General features: G+C 41.6%; 1 protein-coding gene across 3 annotated transcripts in view; it reads right to left on the reverse strand.

Annotated features, from left to right (window-relative positions):
* Positions 1–250: 250 nt before the first annotated feature.
* The window catches only part of LOC122982991 (dedicator of cytokinesis protein 3-like), a 49245-nt gene continuing 29394 nt past the window's right edge, over positions 251–20101 (reverse strand). Inside the window, exons 22-55 of one of the 3 annotated variants that reach the window (XM_044352649.1) lie at positions 19909–19990; positions 19269–19439; positions 18925–18987; positions 18362–18554; positions 18053–18180; positions 17697–17843; positions 17492–17590; positions 17289–17383; positions 17016–17091; positions 16747–16847; positions 16588–16646; positions 16301–16449; positions 16070–16155; positions 15929–15955; positions 15722–15817; positions 15556–15616; positions 15357–15450; positions 13744–13892; positions 11278–11364; positions 10915–11019; positions 10440–10581; positions 9883–10049; positions 7929–8015; positions 7585–7764; positions 7379–7462; positions 7156–7272; positions 6855–6979; positions 5672–5807; positions 5307–5388; positions 4916–5031; positions 4493–4577; positions 4286–4408; positions 3985–4067; positions 251–3259 (exon numbers count right to left, since the gene is read on the reverse strand). In XM_044352649.1, the coding sequence (XP_044208584.1) occupies positions 2645–3259; positions 3985–4067; positions 4286–4408; positions 4493–4577; positions 4916–5031; positions 5307–5388; positions 5672–5807; positions 6855–6979; positions 7156–7272; positions 7379–7462; positions 7585–7764; positions 7929–8015; positions 9883–10049; positions 10440–10581; positions 10915–11019; positions 11278–11364; positions 13744–13892; positions 15357–15450; positions 15556–15616; positions 15722–15817; positions 15929–15955; positions 16070–16155; positions 16301–16449; positions 16588–16646; positions 16747–16847; positions 17016–17091; positions 17289–17383; positions 17492–17590; positions 17697–17843; positions 18053–18180; positions 18362–18554; positions 18925–18987; positions 19269–19439; positions 19909–19990 (4210 nt within the window). In that variant the 3' untranslated portion in view covers positions 251–2644. Of the gene's footprint in view, positions 3260–3984; positions 4068–4285; positions 4409–4492; positions 4578–4915; positions 5032–5306; positions 5389–5671; positions 5808–6854; positions 6998–7155; positions 7273–7378; positions 7463–7584; positions 7765–7928; positions 8016–9882; positions 10050–10439; positions 10582–10914; positions 11020–11277; positions 11365–13743; positions 13893–15356; positions 15451–15555; positions 15617–15721; positions 15818–15928; positions 15956–16069; positions 16156–16300; positions 16450–16587; positions 16647–16746; positions 16848–17015; positions 17092–17288; positions 17384–17491; positions 17591–17696; positions 17844–18052; positions 18181–18361; positions 18555–18924; positions 18988–19268; positions 19440–19908; positions 19991–20101 lie in introns of all 3 variants that reach the window. The other 2 variants (XM_044352652.1, XM_044352651.1) reach the window with 2 other exon arrangements.

Raw genomic sequence — 20101 nt, forward strand, 5'->3', positions numbered from 1 at the left:
AAGAAAAACAGCAAATTTTCACATTTAAGGAGCTGGAAGAAGACAATTTTTGGTAAATTTGCGAAATAGTTGCAGATTAATTCTCTGTCAGTGCAGCTCTACACATCCACTCTCAAACAGTACAAGAACTGTCTGCATATCACCACTTTGGCGTCTTGAGTCTGATATTTTCATGACAAACGTCGCCCTCTACTGTCGACTCCGTATACTACTCCACCAATCACAGCACAGCAAAGGTAAGCAGGAACAGTTAGAGCTGATAAAAGATTGTCTTTAATGTTTGGCATCGTTAATGAATTCCATACCACAGCAGTTATGGGAGTAGGAAAACCACTTTTACAACCAAACACTGTTTGATCATGCTAACACCATATGTACAGGAAAGCACATTGAAAAGTGTATAAAGTATTTATATGAGAAGACTCAAAGTCAAGAACGGTGGAGACGGCCACAGTCTAATGAATTCTTCCTTTTTCAAACACTGATTATAGATATTTATCAATTACATTGATCTCTGGAGTACATGTATATACACAAAACAACAATAAACCTTTTTGGGGCGTCTGCAATAATTCTCAAAAATATTTCACAATACTGCTGTATGTACAATAACAGAATTTACATTGAAAAATTCTATTGTACCTATATTTTGGGTGTCACTTCAGTCACCAGTTATCCTCAGTGCCATCAAACTCACAATAGATACTCACATACTGTATTTATCTAACCTCAGGTTCATCTCCATACAAAGTACAGCAGCCTATGCAGTACCTGGACCTTCTGTCTCGGTACGGTTTCTGAAATATGTTCACACAACTGATGATCTCACATACAAAAATAGATGTTGTCTAGTCAGCTGACAACTTGATGTACAGTAACACAAAGCATTCACCTGCAAAAAAACAACCAGGAAAACAAGTAATTGTTAAAATATTAGCTATATCCTTCCAACCAACTACATCGCAGTAAACAGCTGTACTCCTGCTCCACAAAAAGTAAACCTCTTTCTCAGTCAGCGTTCTTCTGAAACACATCATTAGTTTTCACACAACAGAAGGTGATTGAGAAAGAGCCGCAGGCAGAATAAGAAATATTAGCGCTACAAACCAAACAACAATCTGAAACCAAAGCGGGACGAAACCATACAAAAACATCAATAAGTAGATATCTTTTTCCTTCAGGGAGCGTATAGTGAACAGAATGAAAAGGAGAGCGGTGGCTGACGCTGCTAAATGAGCTTCTCAGTCCGGATGAGAGGTCAAACTGCATTTGAGTGCACTTAAGGCAGGTAGGCGATTCCCAATGTTGTCTGAGTGGGCTCCTCCACTGGCCACTCAGCGGGCGGGGGGGGCTGGACAATGTCATCATCGCAATGCCACCGCAGCTGTCCAGGTTCAGCCCTCACTGCTTAACATGGTCTGACAACCATACAGAGAAGGAAAAAGATGAAGGGAGAAAGAGAGAGAGTGAGAGAGATAGATAGAGAGAGAGAGAGAGAGAGAGAGAGAGAGAGAATGGTATTGGTGTTAGTTTTCAGTCCAGCAGGTGGTCGAGGTGTTAAGTGGAGAGTCCTCGTCTCACCCCTCCTTCATTCACCATGAACATGAGACATGACAGGTTTTAGGAGCTGTCTGTTACAAGCTGCCTGTCATTGTCCTCAGTTTCCCTTCACCAATCCCCTCAGTCTGCCGAATGCTCTCATTCCTCTCGAGATATCTTTGTCAAACAGAAGAGACGAATAGAGACTTCTTCAACAGAGACTGAACTTAAAGCACTTAAACAAAAACCAGGTTTGCAACTTGTGCAATACAAATAGAACATCTCATCTGAATACATTCACGTAGGTTTCCATACACGTTGTACGGATGGGAAATTGTCAGTGACTGAAGTTCATGTCCCTTGAGATGCCGGTCCAAAAGGAGAGCTGCAAGTCCAACCTTAAAGACCCACCGTTTATGACTGCCCGGCAGCGACACGTATCAGAGTGCGCCATTTGATATGATTCACTATTAAGGAGCACTTAACAGTGTTTTGAAAAACATAATGGACATAAGCTTTTGAAAACACTATAATGTAGCAAATTTATCAAAATAAGAATTCATATATATGAAGCATTGAAAGCAGAGAAGTCACTTCACTGTGAATAATAACTTTCTGTAGTTGCCTTGTGTTGTGAAAATGACCAAGCGAAAATTAAGGGAGTTCAGAGCTTATACTGCACCTGGGATCATGTCAGTTATGGTCATGGTTGTCATATTTCACAAAACTGTTGTTGTATTATTCTCAAATGAAAAAAACATGCTCACAGACGAGTTGTACAATTGTGTACAATCAATATCAATTTTTGAACAAAGTTAATCTGTTTTAATGTTCAACAGATCATTTTCTTTTAATAATATCTAAGAAGCCACATGGAGCCGTGACGGAAGTTGTGCCTCATAGTGAAGATTCATCGAGGTTCACTCCTTCTTTTCTTTCTTTCATGTGCACTGAAATTAAGACGTAGAATCAGAAGGGTCAACTGAGCACACTTCGTTGCTTCATATCAGACTCTTTCTGTTACTGCAATTTTAACTTGGTGCAAATGAAGGGAAGAAGACAAGGAGAAGAAAGCTCTAACTGAAACATAGCTGGAGACTCCTCATCACTGCGCCTCCTCGTGCTCCTCGCTGATGCACTGCTCCCAGGCGTGTTTCACCTGGTCCTCCCTGTGGCCGTGAGGGGAGTGGAAGATCCTGCGGGGCAGTGGGATGGGCTGAGGCTGCAGCTCCTCCTCGGGGATGCAGCCCTCTCTCAGGTAGGGTTTAGGCGGCACGGCTGGAGGCTGAGGCCTGCGATAGGGGATGTGATGAGGGCCGTGAGTGGGTGCGTGGTGGTGAGGCTGCGGCCCGTGGGAGTGGCTGTCCAGCCCCGGGTGGGCGTGAGCGTGAGGATGCGGGTGGGTGTGCGGGTGCGGGTGCGAGGCGGGGCTGCGGTAGTGGAAGGGACGGACCGGGTCCATGGAGTCAATTTCTGAGCCGCCGTAGTGGATGTGCAGGTAGGGAGATGCCAGGTATTCGTCGGGAGGGGACCACAGGTGACTAGGAAGAGGCTCCAAGGCATCGTTCCTGATGGGGCCAGGATCTGGATACTGGCCTCCGAAGTTACTCTCACTCAGGGAGGAAACACCGCTGCTGGCGCTGCCTGACAGGGTGGAGTTACTGCCCCCCAAAGCTGACTGAGGACTGGTGGGGGAGCCAGGGATCGGGTGGAGTGGAGACTGGAGAGAGAGACAGACAGTCGGTGTCACGGGTGTATTTCTCTTTACCTACAGTGAGTGCCCAATGTCTTCACAACAACCCAGAATTTCAACACTACTCACCAAGCCCTCACATACGACAAGAAGAGTCAACAACTACTTCATCACTCTGACATAACACTGAGGCACTTGAATATGAGGGCTTTGTAATTATGACTTGACTACTGGAGTGAAAAAAATACAGTGTCTACACTCAGTCATCTGGAATTTGACTTGCAATGGTGTATATTTAATGAATGGACTGTAGTGAAGACAATGTGTCGGAGGTAACAATTTGAGAAACAGGAGCTTCTGATTAGCATGTGAAAGCAGGGTTTCCTCCACAAAAGACTGGAAATTTCATTTTGAAAATTCAAAATGTGCTTTCCAAAGCTAATATTAGATTCAGCATTATATCTACATGAGGTATTCATGTAAATTTGAATAAAGAGGAACAAGGAAAAAAGAAGCAAGAACTGACCATCAAAACAATCACACATAACCAGTCCAATCCAAAAAAACATGATAAAACATGTTCCAGGAGTGAAAAGTATTACTACTTCCTGTACAAAACTGACAAACACACAATATATTAAAACCCAAAAGTTATTACAAAGCTGTTTGAGTCTAATATTTTATCTTATTTGTCATGAAGTCAAAATTCTGGTATCTGACTACACAAAATGATGTTTCTATGATGCCTGTACCTTTCGAAGTGAACGGACGGGCAGGGCAGGGGGAGGGTCACTGTTCTGGTGGTGATACGCGTCACAGTGCATCAGGAAGTGTCCTACAAAAAGAAGAAATGAAAATCATATGAGAAGATAATTAATTTCATCAAAGAAAGGGTTTAAATAGCCTTGAAAAGCCAGCCTAGATCTCATAAGCTGAGATTTTGCTATCAGATTTCGGATAACATCAACAGAGCCCAGCAGCTGGAAGCCGGACCAATTAGCAAGTTGACTATTTCAAGTGAAAAGCAAAGACCGACTGTGCAGCCAGAAGTACCTGGCGGGAAGGATCTGGGTGGGACAGGGGGCATGATTACACCTCCAGTAGAAGCTGGCATGTAGGATACCTGCTCCCTGTTCTCTCCATCCAGACTCCAGCTGCTAGGAGCATTGGGAAAAACTGGAGGAGATAAATGAACATGTCAACACACTGCAAACATCTCATGTATATAATATTGTACATTTAATCTTGTTTGTGTGTTACCTTTCTCTGGTAGATTCATGTGAGGATCAGCACACGGCTTACAGGGGCTAACTTGTTGAAGTAAGGCACGCTGCATGTGGTTGTTCTGTAAAAAAAAAACAAAAAACAAAATACACAATTACAAGTCAGTAACTTTTCAGTATGTTTTGTTTTTTTTAATGACAAGCTCTACAGAAAGCACAGTTTCCAATCTTTAAACAGTGAGGTCTGTAATATTATGTCTTAGTCCTTGGATTTTCTGATGATGATTTTTCTGTATGTGGTGAAATGTCACTAAATTATCATTGCACTAAAATAAAAATAAATTATAATAATCCCTTAATCAACATTTAACACCCATTCATTTAAATGATTATAAACTATTTTGCATCTGATATTTTCTGCACATTGACACACCATTACAACACTGTAGATCTGTCCTACCTGTCCATTCTCTGCCATGCTGTAGTACATGGAGTTGTTGGCCCTCTCACGATGAGACGGCAACAGTATCATCACTTCCCGGTTGTGTTTGGCCTTATCAGGTAAGGAAGGAGAGCCTGGACAGCAAAGAGACATGTTGAATATAATACTCTGTTAAGCATTTATACTTGCAACAACTTCATTGTATTTAACAGAGACGTCTTGCTATTTTCTACATTCTATGCTTTAAGAGATATCTATGACAGATGTTTTCGTGAGTATCTGTCTTTGGTTGAAATTCACGCTCATATAATATTCACAGATGTATAAATATGAAGGTAGGCTGGTGTGACATCATAAAGTGTGTGTCATTTCAGTCTCTGGAGTGACTTTCTCTAACTGCGTTACTTACCTCTGGCACTCGAGGGAGCAGAGTTGATAATCTGGGAAGAGTTGGAGCGAATTGAGCTCAGGCTGGAGGAGGAGGGGCTCGGCTGCAAAACAAAATATATTTTAAATATACCAAAAACTATTTGAGCACTGCTAAAGAATGAAAAACACCTTTAATGTATTTGGTGTATCTGCCTTTTATATTTTATTGAATAGATGGAAAACTAGTGACAATGTTTAAAATTACAACAGTGTTTGTGATACAAGTATTATGTTTTACGTCCTGAAAAGACCAGTTTTCACGTGAGTTGCAGTTAGCGAGCAATAAAAATTCATATCATTTCCATGACATCCCTGCCAGTGTGTGTTTTTATTTCAAAGCCTTACCTGCATGTGCATTGCCTCCTCAGGGTGCTCCCCCATCAGGCCATCGGTCATTATGACAAGGTTTCCCGCCTCACTCGATGTGTGAGAGGACAGGGAGGAGGACGAATGACGGATCGAACCCTGCAGGTTCAGAGGGCTGCAAGACAGAGACAGTGTTGGAGAGTGTTGGAGACAAGAGAAAACACGAATCTCTCTTTTCATAAGAGTGTGTGTTTACTAGGGCTGCCCAGTCGAGAAGCTCCTGAGTCGACTCACATTTTGTCAGATGAATCGCTGCCTTTTGTGTTTTGGCAACATCATTATACACGGAGTAACGCAGGGTGACAACATGACAGGCTGTAAGCTTTTACAGATTCTTGTCTTTAAATGACCTGAACACTTAACTGTGATGGAAACAGAGAGGGATGATGGAAACGGAGGACAATGTGACGCAGAGCGACTGTGTTTCCTGCTCGGAGCTCTCAGCTCTTCTGCAAAGTCAGCTAAACTATTTAAACAGACGCGTACCAGCGTCACTACCGTCTACTCCTCTACCATCCAGTGTGATCAACTCTTGGACTGACAGTGCTGTCAGCAGCCAGCAAGAGAGATGCTCCACAGTGGGCTTGAATTCTATAACTGAACTAATATTTCTCTGACTGTGTGAGAATCTGATGTTTTCACATCCTAAATAATGAACAGTAGAGTCTGGGACATCCCTAGTATTTACCTCTAGAACCTATGCAGCTAAATTTCATGTTCCACTTGCTGAAAAGAGGATATTTTGACTAATCCTGCTTTTAAATCAGCAGTGTTATAGTTGGTTTGCTGCATTTCAGAGTCAAACAAACTCTTTAGACTCTGAAATATATTGATCAAAGTAGCCATGTTTATTATTCAAAGGTAGGGCTGCAACTCTACTCGGGATGTGCATATCCTCCCTGTTTGCACAAAAGAAATTCTAGTGTGAAGGTGTTCATCTATCTGTGTTGGTCCTGTGAAAGGCCAGCAATCTCTCGCCCAATGCATGCTGGGATAGGTGACCCTGGACATGATGAGCAGCTTAGAAAATGGATGGATGGAATTATAAGGCTTACTCTGAAACACTTTTCAGTGACAATTATGGGTTGTGGTTTGAGATCCAGTACAATGAGGGTGGTGCAATCTTGAGCTGGGATTACAGATGTGATTGTGTGTGACTGACCTGTGTCTGTGTATGAGCCGCACACTCTCAGGGCTCATGTGGCTGTGGGAGGAGAGGATGCCTCTGGGAGAGTTGACTCCTGGGCAGCCTGCAGGGCCAAATCGGTCCACACCGGCCACACCCTGCTGGGTGCCAACCATATACTACTCTGAATATTTACACTGCTCACACACGCATTAAAACATTTGCATATAAACATACAGCAACACCCTTGGAATAAGTGAATGTAAAGAAGTGGCAATGTGCCTGTGTGTCAGCAAGAATAAAAATGAAACACTAAACCACAGGTGGGACTACTCACATGGTGTAATCCTGTCCTCATCATGTGGAACTGGTCCACAAGCTTTTTGTGCAGGGGACGCATCTCTGGATGCACCAGCTTTTCATGAACAGCCAGCCCCACTCCAAGAATGTGCACCTGTTGCAAGAAATCAGAAGAAAAAGCACCGAAGAGAAAATTTAGTGCATTTACTGCATTATCATGTCTCTATTCAATTATGACGGTCGTAAAAGCTGAGTCTGACCTGTTCCTGCATCAGATCTTTCAGATGTGTGATCCTCTCTGTATCCTCCGGGTGACTGCTGATGTAGTCCTTATCAAAGAACGCCTGTTGTAGTGGAGGATGAGTCAAAAGGTGATGATCTCAAACACCAGTTCAATTCATACATTCACCAAAATTCAATAAATCCACACATTCATTTTTCCACTCTCCTCTCTGTCCTTATCTACCTCTTGATATCTAGCGATGCCTCCATTCACAGCAGCATCTATGACCCCATTGAGGCACATGCTGAGCGGGTTGATGTTGCCATGATGCTGTCTGTGTTGATACTGGCTTATCAGAGTCCGCAGCTCCTGGGTCTTATTCTCCACAACATAAATTGCATTCTCCAGCGGGCTCACCTCCATCTGTAAATAAACACAGAAAACCCTAAGCCACGATAAAAGAGGAGGAGGTATGTGTATGTAAACAAAGAGATTACACCAACTTCATGTTAAAATTGTCTAGCAAACATCTCTAAGGAGCCATATGTGCAATATGAGATGATAGAGTTGATGTTTGAGCTCCTCACCACTTCTCTCCTTTCCACCTCCGCCCAGCGGGAGATCCCGGGGAGAGGACGGGAGAGGATCAGGGTTGTTCTCTCGATCCACAGGCTCTGTTAAACATGCAAGACAGAGAACAGAGGCTTTGCAGTTTCCTGTCAACCACATCTGGTGCCATCGTGAAGGTCTGTGCGTCACGATGGATAAATAACCAGGCCGGGAACAGTGATGTAGTGTAGCATGTAGGTCAGTTCAGTAAAGAGTAAAAGTGAAAAGCCCCAGTGTGGTTTGATTTCATATTTAGGTTACTGTGTCGGAGTAAACTACAGTATCATGTCTGGTCCTGCAGGAGTCTCTAAAGCCCTGCAGGTTCTAGGGTTGTTTTCAGCACTGTTCACTGTACTTGTAGCAGATACAGATTTGCAAGCAAAGTAACAAAAAAGTGAAACACCGAAACATCTAGTCCATGCGTTGATCAACAGAAAATTAATCATCATCAATTCTGAGTCAATCATTTAAATCATTTCTCAAGAAAAAATTTATTTCATTATTTCCTGCTTCTCAAAATGTGGGGGTTGTTGCTTTGTTGTTTCATCTAATTGTAAATTCAGTATCACTGGGTTTTGAACTGTTGACCTGATGAAACAAGCTATTTGAAGTTAGTTGAAGTCTCCATGGGCTCTGGAAAACTGAGATGTGCATTGTTCAATATTTTCTGATGTATTTTAGACTAAACAATTCATTCAGTTCATTGGAAATATTATTGACATATTAATCAATAATAATAAATGTTTATTGCTGCCCTGAATAGAGACCAAAATCCTGGAGTAAATACAGCAGCTACAGTTCATCCTTTTTTTGAAGCTGTTTGACATATATATTTTATTTTATTATTTTAAGTCTGTGGTGTCATTAAGCAAATATGTATATTGTGTTAGGGTAGAATTTTCTGTCTCTGGCTTATGTCGTCATCATTTTTGAGACTTCTTGTCATATTACATCATTTTGCAGTGTTCATGACTAATGCATCCGCAGTTCAGCAAGGGGTGACTGGAAGTTACAGTTACAAAGGCTGCCACACAAGTGAGTCATATTTGGATGAATACTTCATCATAATACTACATCGCAATCACAATTTTTAGTCAACCCAAGATCAAATGTCCTGAGGAGGAATGTCTCAGAAATCATGTCAGCACAGGATTGTATTGTGGAGTGTTCTGTGTTTTTTTTTACTCCTCTGCTCTACATTAGTCAGCATACAAGTTAGTGTGACATCACACTAAAGAAAAAAACATTTTTTGACTGGATGAATCTGTGGTGAAATAATAGCGAGAGACTTGAGCGGTATCTATTTGAGTCTGTTGGGGCTTAAATATGGTTACAGCGAGAAACATTCATTTAAAGGCCCTGAAAACATATTTTCTGAGTCAGCTTACTATGTGTGATGAGGTCCTACATGAACACAAAATTAGTTCAGTTAAAACAGTTTTCACATCAGAGATTTCTGTATTTATGCTGTTTGTGCTTTTCTTACTGGTTTGAAGTGGGTGCAGCTCTGCTGGAAAAGGGTGATGCCAAGCACCAATTAGAGTTTAGGAGTTGAATCAAAATGTGATGACAGTTTATCAGCTCTGATCAAACCACACCCACACAGTCCTGAAGAGGCAGGATAGCTGAATTTTTGAGTGTTAAACTCTTGAAAAAAAAAAACTTTGACTGTTGGTACTTTAATCACGAGTTTTCAGGGGCTTTGAAGGCATTACTGTCTAAAGGCTGTAGGCCCTCCACTGTGACCACCAGGGGGTGTTACACCTGCTTACATCACCTGAAAGATCAATCTTATCTACAAAAAAAATCACTGCATGAATCAACTTCCACAGAGCTGGATCCATTTCATGTTTTAACTGGTGTTACATCTATATTCAGTATTTCTCTGCTAGGCAGGAATGGTCAGAGAGTGGCACGGCTGGCTCACCGTACCCTGAACTCATTCTCGCGGTCTTTGGGCCCCTTGTGGAAAGGCCTGTCATAGTGGAAGCGGCTGACATTGTTTATGCGGTAGAAGCTCTTGATCCTCTCAGGCACACGCTCCAGCTGAGGCACATCAGAGATGTCTGACACTGGAGTCACCGCATAGATCTGCAAGTCTAGAAGCCAAGTGTCAAGGAAATGACAGACAGACAGACGTGCGTATTCACAGAGGAGGAAGAGCAGGAGGGACAGTCAAAAGAAACGCTTACAGAGAGAGTTTGTTCTCACTGTCTGACTCTAGAAATCAACCCTCAACACATTTGGTGTTCCTGTTTGACTGGTCATCATTCTATACATACATAACCATTACATATTGTATACAGTAATGTTAAAACAATTGGTTGGTTAATTGATCAAAAGGAAATTAATTGTCCACGATTTTAATAATTGATTAACACAAGTAATTTTGTCCAATCTTAACAGTCTTACAGTAACAGATAAAATAAACTACACATCAGCTGGTAGTGAAAATAATTTTAGCTCCAGTATAAAGCAGAGTAGGATACACTGAGCGTCGCTCTGCAGGATGGTGTCATCAGGTTGGTTGGGATGCTGCATGGCGATGGCTTGGGGAAATTCTCCCAGCATCCTCTGCTGGAAGTCCTCAAGCCGTTCATAGTCGTAACCACGACACACAAACTCCTTGTTCTGCAGGGAGGGGAAGACAACAGCTGGAGCTATTCAAAACTGACCAGGACAGGCAGAACTGGCAGATAAACTGGTTCAACATATATTACATATTAGCAATTATGGATTATACAAGTTTACTATGAATGGATTCAGCATCATTTTCTGGTTAGATTTACCGTTTTTTAAATTATTTAGTATTATTCTCAACATCCATTCTCTCTATCTTGCAGAAGCTACTGTAACTGACATAATCTCCTGCTGAAGCATGAAGGAGCGGTGTAGCGGGCCGCATCAGCAGAATCATAACTGTGTCAGGGCCGACCAGATGAGACCAGATTTGGAAAGTCTTACCCTGAGGAAGAAAGGAAACTTCCTGCCATAGAAGCCCATTCGGAAGAACTCTGGTTCAATCCTCTGCTGTTCAATAATGTTGTCATAGTACGCTGCCTCCATTTTCTGTCACAGAACGATAAAGATGCAAAAGAGTCATGATGACTAATGATTTAATCACACACATTACTGCATCCTCTGCAATTGCTGATGAGTGTGGGTGCGCACAGGTAATTAGGACATTGTGTCCGACGCTATACACATTTCACACTACATAACAGAGGACAATGAGAGAGGGAGCTGAAAATCTCACCTCCCAGCATTACAGGGGATGCTTGTTTGATAATAAGGGTAGAAACAGGAGGCAAGCGAGACTCTACTTACCCGTATCCAGCTGAGGCTCTGATAATCATATAAAGTCTCATACTGGAAAGCCAGCTCCCGGCAGAGAGAGATCCCATATTCCCAACACTGCAAAGTGATATATAAATGAGATTCAGAGTGAACGGAAGATGTCCGTTAAGTTTAATTTATAATGGAGAAAACTATACTATGATGTAGGAAGAATCACCAGGACACCTGACAAAATTATATAGCAGCATGAAAAGAATATATCTGAGCCAAAGAGGTGCCATCATTTGAAAGTAAAGAAAAAAACCCTCCTAAGAGTCTATAGAGTCTTGTTTACTGAACTGCATTCATATTCTGATGGCAACAATATTATATTTGGAATTTAATATAGTTCAAAGAGGCCAATCTGATGTCAGTAACAGGCTTCAAATAGAGATGCATTTACTTATCTGTTTAACTTTAAATTCTAGTGATAGTCCAATCAAAAAACAGCCTTAAAAAGCAACTTGCAGATTGAATTTCTTACTGAATTTATACTTTAAGTTTCATGGGAATGATAATTTCCATGAAACTCCCCCCACCCAGATATTGGCCTGCAACAATATGCTATGAGGGTACTGAAACACCAAGGTTTTCTAAGTGGAATAATGAGAAAACAAGCATTTTGACAAACATCAAGTGAGTGTGTGTATATGTGTAAAGTAACTGACTATGGTGATAACAATGCATCCCAGCACGTCATCATGCATGAATGGTCTAACTGCAAAATGTTGCCCTGAGGCAACGAATGAAAAAACATTGTTTTAGTATATAATAAAAACAAAATGTCTTTAAACAATCAAATATACTTCCTTAGATACTAATGCACGTGCATATGTATTTTTCTATAAAGTTATTTGAATTTAAACATGTTAAAAAGTGTTTGTTGCCTGAGGGCAACACCATGCCACAGAAGGAGTCTGTTTCCCTGATCCTGCTACAATGTGCTGTGAGGTAGTAGGTGGATGTCAGTCTGAGCGGTTGTGACCTTTAATGGATCAGTCTTTTTTCACTAGTTTTACTTTGCATTTTTCATCATGGTGAATTATTATGCCAGCAGCAGCTTCTGGTCCCTCTCCACAAGCCACAACTCAATATCTCACAGTGGCTGTTGTCTCTCCTTTTCTGTTCTCGGTTCTGTGGACACCTCATAAGTCTGTGGTCTTTCATATGCATATGAGTATATCTCTTCATCCTCATCAGTGTCAAAACTAGCACTGGGATCCCTGTTTACTTATTTATTGTTGAACTTGACCTGGCTTCGCCGCCCTCCCTTATATGATGTCACGTCCAATTTCTCCATTTTGAGGTGGACATGAAAACTGCCTTACAAGAAGGAGTCCAGATGTCACTGTAGCATATATAGGAAAGCTCTTTTAAAAGACCAGATTCTACACCACTTCCCCACCCATTTATTCACTGGGATCACCAACCTGCAAGTTGCTCTTTAAGCAAATACAGATTTCTATTTGTCCTGGGTGAATCTGAACATTTGTAGCAGCAGTGGATTCCACAACTACAGAATAGCTTTTTATATATATATACATATATATATAAAACTGGCGAGAAAAACAGGAGATGACAAAGAGTTAATGAAGGGGGTGACTTTTATTTCCTTCTCACTGCTCCCTGAGTCCAGAGGGCTTTGTCCTCTCCAAAGCACAGACACCGGTCAACTAATTTAATTTTATGGATGAATACCAGCCAGGGAGGAGTGATTCGGGGAAGCAAATCACATTTGAGCAGACATCTGACCGTTATTGAGTATTGTGGTATCTGCAAAGGCTACACATTTGAATTTACAGCATGATATTCAGGGTTTGCTTTGTACAGAAAACTCCATCAAGATATAACATAGAGTATGTGCCAAATAGATTAAAATAAGATGATTCTGTTGTTGTTGATAGTCTACAGTCCTGGTTTGGTATTCAACACCACAGAAAGGCTGTTGCTTTAGCTGTAAATTCAGTTGTGTTCAATTCAATTGTCACAAAGTGCTCTACAAAATGAAAAATGATACACAATAACAGACATACACATCACTGAGGCTTACACCATTAGTAGGGGCTGACTAAATTTTAAGATAGATAAAAACTTTGAGAAAAGCTGTACAAGGTTTTGTGTTTCTCCCAGTGTTAATGAGGGCAAAATTTAATTATGTCTAGGAACAGCTGCACCACAGATGGGAACAATCAGCCACTTGAACATTGCAAAGAAAAAAAAAACATTTGAAAAAGCTATAAAACTTAATGTGACTTTTATTCATCTAAGTTGATTTAGTTTCAGATTTGTCTTCTCCAGCACAAACCTACTAATGTTGTTCTGTCACTGTGAACTTGGCCTTGTCTCCATTTTCACATTTTACTGTGTGACCTCTAGTTGCAGTGCCAAAAGTTGGAATGGGTCAGAAATGACTTGAAATCAGTCAAAACTATACAGCTATAAAAAAAATTCACTTGCCTTGCCCTTGTTGAAGTAGTGGAGGATCTTACGACTCAGATTCTCTTTGCGTTGCCACTCGCTCTGACAGGGGTAGTGGAGGAAATCCCTCAGGGGCCGGTCCTCCCACTGCAGCAGCTCCCAGTACAGCAGCAGCGTGAACGCGGCCTCTGTTGATGAGGGGACACAGGTCAAAGGTCAGCAGGGAAAAGTGGAAAAAAAGTGTATCATGATAGCTGCTATCTCAGTTTGCAGAGTCTGGCCAAGGTGATGAACTGATATCTTCCAGACATTTTGGGCCCTGTTTTTGTGTACAGATGGCATATGGCACAAGTTTTCCAGAGCATGGTGGGTATTTTGGTAAATTGGTGGCCAGTGGTGCAAAGTGCACCTGCACAGTTGAAACCATATTGCTAAACTCAGTCCCATCTGCAGACTTGCAACTACATATTGGCTGACATACATGCTGTTGAAGTGAATTATCGCAAGGGGTGAATATACATCACAGCATGAATCTATTGCACCCAGAGTATAAACCAAATACAATTGACGCCCCTTTTAAGTTTATCTCTGTTGATAAGAAAGCCCTGTCACCATGTTCTCCAAAGATTTTTTAGCTTACAGCTGACAGTGATGAGTGAATAACAACGTGTGCAATCACAGCTAACTCTGTAGAACACTAAAATGTGTTTTAATTATCTTAGCAGCTGCCTGTTGTTTGTTTTATGTAAGTGATGAATAAGGTTGCTTTCAATTAGTCATATTTGGCTAGATTTACACGCGCACAATAAAGCCACCACTGCCAATAATGTGAGCAAAGCAAGAACACTTAAGCCATTTACTGGATTACATTAACTGGCAACGTCCCCTGATTTCCTGTTTACATGACTGAAATTGGCATTACCAGACTTAATTAACATTTACAGTTACCACCTTCAAAATAACTAATTTTGCCTTTTCTAATATATAAAGGACACGAGGAAGAAGAACAATCCCAGACTCAAAAGACTGGCGCTAAGACCCAATGGAGACTGTCAAGCAACAGTCCAACACCTTCAAGTTAAACTACCAGCACATAGTGCACTTGATATTTAGCCTGTCATGGGTGTCTCTACAATAAGGTGGAACACTTGAACATTTTCATCATAATATTTTCTGATCTATGATCTTCCTTATCGTTGCCTGAACAAGGATCGACTGTGCTGTCGTGGAGTTTCACCAGTTTACATCAGATGATACCCCAGACTCCCCCAGTGGAGCTCCTACTGACAGTATATATCTCTAGTGACACTGCTTTTGATTTTTATTATTTGATCAAAAATCAGTGCAACTACCACCTTTAACCAAAAGAATATAGTCATGATTCTGCTCTACGTATCATGGTTTTACCTGCAGCCATGAGCCTTTCTCTACTGCATCTACAGGTGCTTCAATTAATAAAACGATATGAAAGGAAAGAGAAAACACATTCAGAGAAACGAGGCAGAGGTGCGGAGAAAACCTGTAGTTTCTCAGTGACAGCCTAAAATTTTGCTGTGGCTACAAAACCTGTGTTCACCCAATAAAAATCCAATTTTGCCAGTACAAAACATCTGAAATGAACCATGCACCATCACAAAAAAAGACCCTTTTACCTGTGAAGTCTTCTGCTTGGAGATGCAGGTCACACAGCTTGTGGATGTAACGGATGTACATGTCCTCCTTGTTGACCTCTGATTTGTAGAAGTTCTGGGGTTGAATAAAAAGAGAAAGGGAATGGTCAAAATGCAAATTCATGTGTGTAAATATTCATATATGTGTCCAATTGCTCAAAAATCTAGACTAAAAGCTCACCATAAGGTTGACGGAACCGCCAATTTTCTTGTTCTCCATCTCATCTCCTTTCATACAGTCCCTAAACATAAAAAATAGATTTTTTTTTCTCATTGCCATGCAATTTCATAACATAAACAAATAGTGATAAGATATGCAACTTAATCTCACTATACTCTCAGTATACCTGTAATCCAGTAATCGTTCAACAAGTCTTGTGACTGATGTGACGAATGAGATCCCTGTCTCTCTCCAGGTCTCCTGCTCAATCTTCTCCAGAAGGCTGCACAGATAATACAGTAAGATATTCTTACAAAAAGCGACGAGCACAGGGAGTAAATAGATATGAATCAAAATGTCTCTCGGACTTGGCTGTGAAAGCAATACAACTCACCTTGGATAAGGACCAAATAGCTGAGTCCTGGGGTGTGACAACCAGACAACACAGAGAAGTATGTTAGAAGGAAATACTACAAGAGCAGCATTATTCTGAGTATCACTCCACAGGCTCACTAAACACAGGTTTGATGCTTACAAAAGACTGAAGAGCTCTCGGTGATTATCATCCCCTTTCCCATCCGACACCATGCTGTCCAGCTTATCCATCAGCTCTGCTTCCACCTACATAGAAAACACACACACACACACACACACACAGGTTCAGCCAAAAGATGTGGGTATGTTATGTGAGAAAAAACTGTCCATTTTTATCACAACTGCTGCACCATACAACCTGTATTTCATAACATAACAATGTCATAATGACCTGTTTGAAGTTGCCATTTTTCCTCTGCTCCCAGTTCATCATGTCGTGGAAAATTGGAATCATTATATTTCGAACTTCGGTTTGAGGGACCAGGGTGACTCCCAGGAAGGGACCCATCATTCCTGGGATGAAGTGGGGCTTGTTGTCACCTGGATTACATAGATTGACATAGACAGAGGCCATTATTTTCACCGATTTCATTAGGATCTAAATGCAGGTGCTTCATTGTGTGAGGGGGATGATGGGGAGTTGGGATGTCTGAGTATGAATTAAGGATGATGTCACACCTAATTTCTGCCACATGCTGAAGAGCTCATATGCCATCATCACTCTCATATCACCATACCTACAAAGACAAGAGTGGAAAGTTACGTGTATAAAGTTAGATAAACAATTAACCTAGTATTGGACAGAATGCACACAATACATATACGCTAGTTTCTTACTTATCGAGGACTTTCTTTCTCTTAGCGGGGCCAAGCGCCTCCAGCTGCAGACTGGGCTGGTTAATGTACAGTACAGTGAGGCTGAAAAAGGAGTTCCACACCTAACACACACAATAAGACATAAACAAAAATAAATAAATACATGCGGAACTGAAAATTTAACACTAGTTTTAGAAATGTAATCACGGAAAGGCATCAAATAGCTTCATTGTGTCGTGGGTTTCCTAAAAGCTAACCCCCCCCACTTCCCTCGCTGGTCAGACACACACCTTGAAATCAAAATCTGCCTCTGAGAAGTTCTTGTGCAGTGCTGGAGACAGAAACTGTGTTGTCACTACGATGATACTGCAGAAAGGACAGCAAACATTACACTGTCAGCTTACAAAACAAGGTAGCTGCCAAAAATAGATGAAAAAATCTGCAACACAAGCGTCACCTTCAGAACAGGATTATTTGAGGAGAGTCTGATCTAATGGTTGGCTGTATTCCCTTACCATCTCTGGGACAAAGACTGCATGACAGAAATGGAAAAGCAGACTCACTGACTGGTTAGAAGCCTCATGACACTCCAGTCTCGGGGGAAGATAGTTAGTTTCATCAGATTGCGGAACACGCAGAAGATCTTCAACAGGAACTCCTGCAGAGGAATATATTAACGGAGTGTATGCAGTCTAGGTATGTGATAAGCAGGCTGCAGAAAAATGCTGTAATCTTGATCAGCTCTATGACTCAGAGAGTGTCTCACCTTCAGTTCCTCCTTGCTATGGAAGTTATTGAGTAGATGGTGAAAATGGATCTCCGTCATCTGTCTGAGCAGAGAGAGAAGACAGGAAACATACTCCCCCTGCACAAGAGAAAATGACAGACATGGACACGCATATTTAGAAAGGTTAATCAACTGAAAATATTCACTAAATTCCATTTGATTCATTGCGCATCAAAGCACTAACCGTTATCTCGGCAGTGCACTGGGGACAGCGTTGTCCTCTGGATGTCTCCACAGAGTGAGATTTGCTCATGATGGACAGCAGAGTCTGCAGCAGCACATCCAGAAGGCTCTCTACCATCATCTCCACTTCCTCCTGAACAGAAGACTCCTGAGACACAGACATCAAGTAGAGAGAAGCAGAGAAACACTGAGTCAACAATTTAGATGCAAACTTGCTGCTTAAGAGCAATGTCATTCTGCAAGCTACAACTGCATCGCCAAGATCCATTGTATTTAAAAAAAGAAAAAAGGAATGTTTATATTGTGTTTTCCTTTTGAATAGTGATTCAAATCATATGACTATACTATGAACTGTACCATGGAGCTAGTCTTGATTATGGAAAAGATGCTTCCCAGGATCCCAGAACAGATGAGCAGCTCCCTCTGCTGGCGCAGATGCAGGTGGATGTGATGCAGAACCACCGGCAGCAGAATACTACGAGACTCTAACGGAAGGAAGAGCAAAAAGGGAAGAAGGAGAATGAGTGAGGATGAAACTGAAAACCACTGTATGCACTGCATTAGGTTTACTTATATGGATTTACATGGTACTATGCAGTAGCATTATATTCAGCCATCTTCAGTCAAAAAAACACTTTGAGTCTAAAACCTTGACATTTGTCTCACCAGGGAAGAAGAAGAGGCGGCTCTCAACTGTACGAGCAATGGACTGCAGTTTGACTACATCCATAGACTGGCCAATGTCCACTGTGCTGGGCATGCTCCCAAGGGTGCCCCTAACATATTCGGCTACCTCCTGAACAGTGAACATCTGCAGCAGCTCATCAAATATATCAGGGAAACTGTTCAACAATGCTGCCTGAAGGGGAAGACAAAGAAAAAAGAGAAGGTTTTTTGCTACACTTTCATGTATAAAAACATCACAAAAACACCACTTATGATAAAAATGACTCTTTTCTGTGTGACACTGACACAAAACAAAAAAGCCCCAAATTAAGTCTGCTATTAATATTCCAAAAGGGGGCATGACCAAGACACTAATGTGGGAACACAATTTATCTCTTTGTACAGCCATAATGTCAGTCTTTCCTTATTTATACTCAGATAACCAGTACAACTGCCAAATCTAAAGCACTGTCTGCATATCAGCTACTGAGGAAAATATGTTGTTTTAGCAGGCTGTTCTCTGCTGCATTGTGGAACCAACACAGGGGGGCGCTGTGACTTACTGAGATGGATGAGAGCCCTGGAGCATTACCACAGCCAGGCATGCTGCTGATCGCACCCTTAAACTGTCCAAGATCAAGCCAAGGAAGGGGCAACAGTGAGGGGGCGAGGGATTGAAGCATCAATCACAGAATGAAAAGTGAAACAAGCATCAAGAATGAAACGAGAAAAAAGTTAACCAACAAAAATCAATCAATGAAACGTGAAGGCAAACTAAGAGGATGAATAAATAAAGAAAATACAAGCATTTATAAACAAAGATAAATAAGACTGCCATGCAGATGATAAAGGCTGTCAAGAGCAGGAGATGGTGAAAAAGTTTGCCATGAGGTGTGAGCTATCAGACCTGTGTGAACACAAGGTTCTCTGAGCTGCGGCTGTCCAGGCTCAGGACAAAGCGGATTGATTGGAAGAGCTCTTGGATGCTCGCTCTGAACTGCTCCTCCTCCATCCCGCAGGTGGCTCTCGAGTACAGGATACGAGACTGGACGATGAACTTGAACAGGTACTCCAGAGCCTGAGGGGGTTTGTTGACAGGATGCAAATTGAGACATTACAGTCAACTGAAGAAGTACACGTCATATCGTACTATCAGTTCCCTATCAAAGAACAAGCACTGAGCACTGAATGGATTTGTGGTTGATCATCCAGGAAAAAAATCAATACATAAAAAAAAAAAAAAGTTTCCAATTGTCAGGTCTCGTAACAGAGTATCTCTTCACTAAGAAAAGACCATGTGGAAATGCTGCACTCTGCACACGTCAATATCTGCAGAGATTTTTGATAACTTCCTTTCATTAGCTTTTCTCTCAGCAGGAAACTCACATCCTGAGGGCTCATATGGCGTCACATTACTCCTTATCAGCCCTTCTGTTTGACAATTTCCTTTTGCCTTACAAATGAATCCCTGCTTAAGGGGCCGGGTCAGCCTTGTTTTATTCTGCCACTCTGAAACTGAAGCACAGGAAGCGCGTGTGATACTTTACCCTCATGGCTTCCTGGATGTGGTCTTGTCGGACGACCTCAGCCGAGCGGTCCATGTACCACTTCAGACATCGAATCAGCTCTCTGCAGAGATGTTGTTTGAAATCATGTGAGTCAAAATCAAGTATAACTTTGTAGAACTCTAAATGCAGATAAATATGTCTGTTTCAAACGAGTCGAGTAAACTTTGTTGTA

The sequence above is a fragment of the Thunnus albacares genome, chromosome 5 (assembly GCF_914725855.1).
Source record: "Thunnus albacares chromosome 5, fThuAlb1.1, whole genome shotgun sequence".
NCBI classification, from domain to species: Eukaryota; Metazoa; Chordata; class Actinopteri; order Scombriformes; family Scombridae; genus Thunnus; species Thunnus albacares.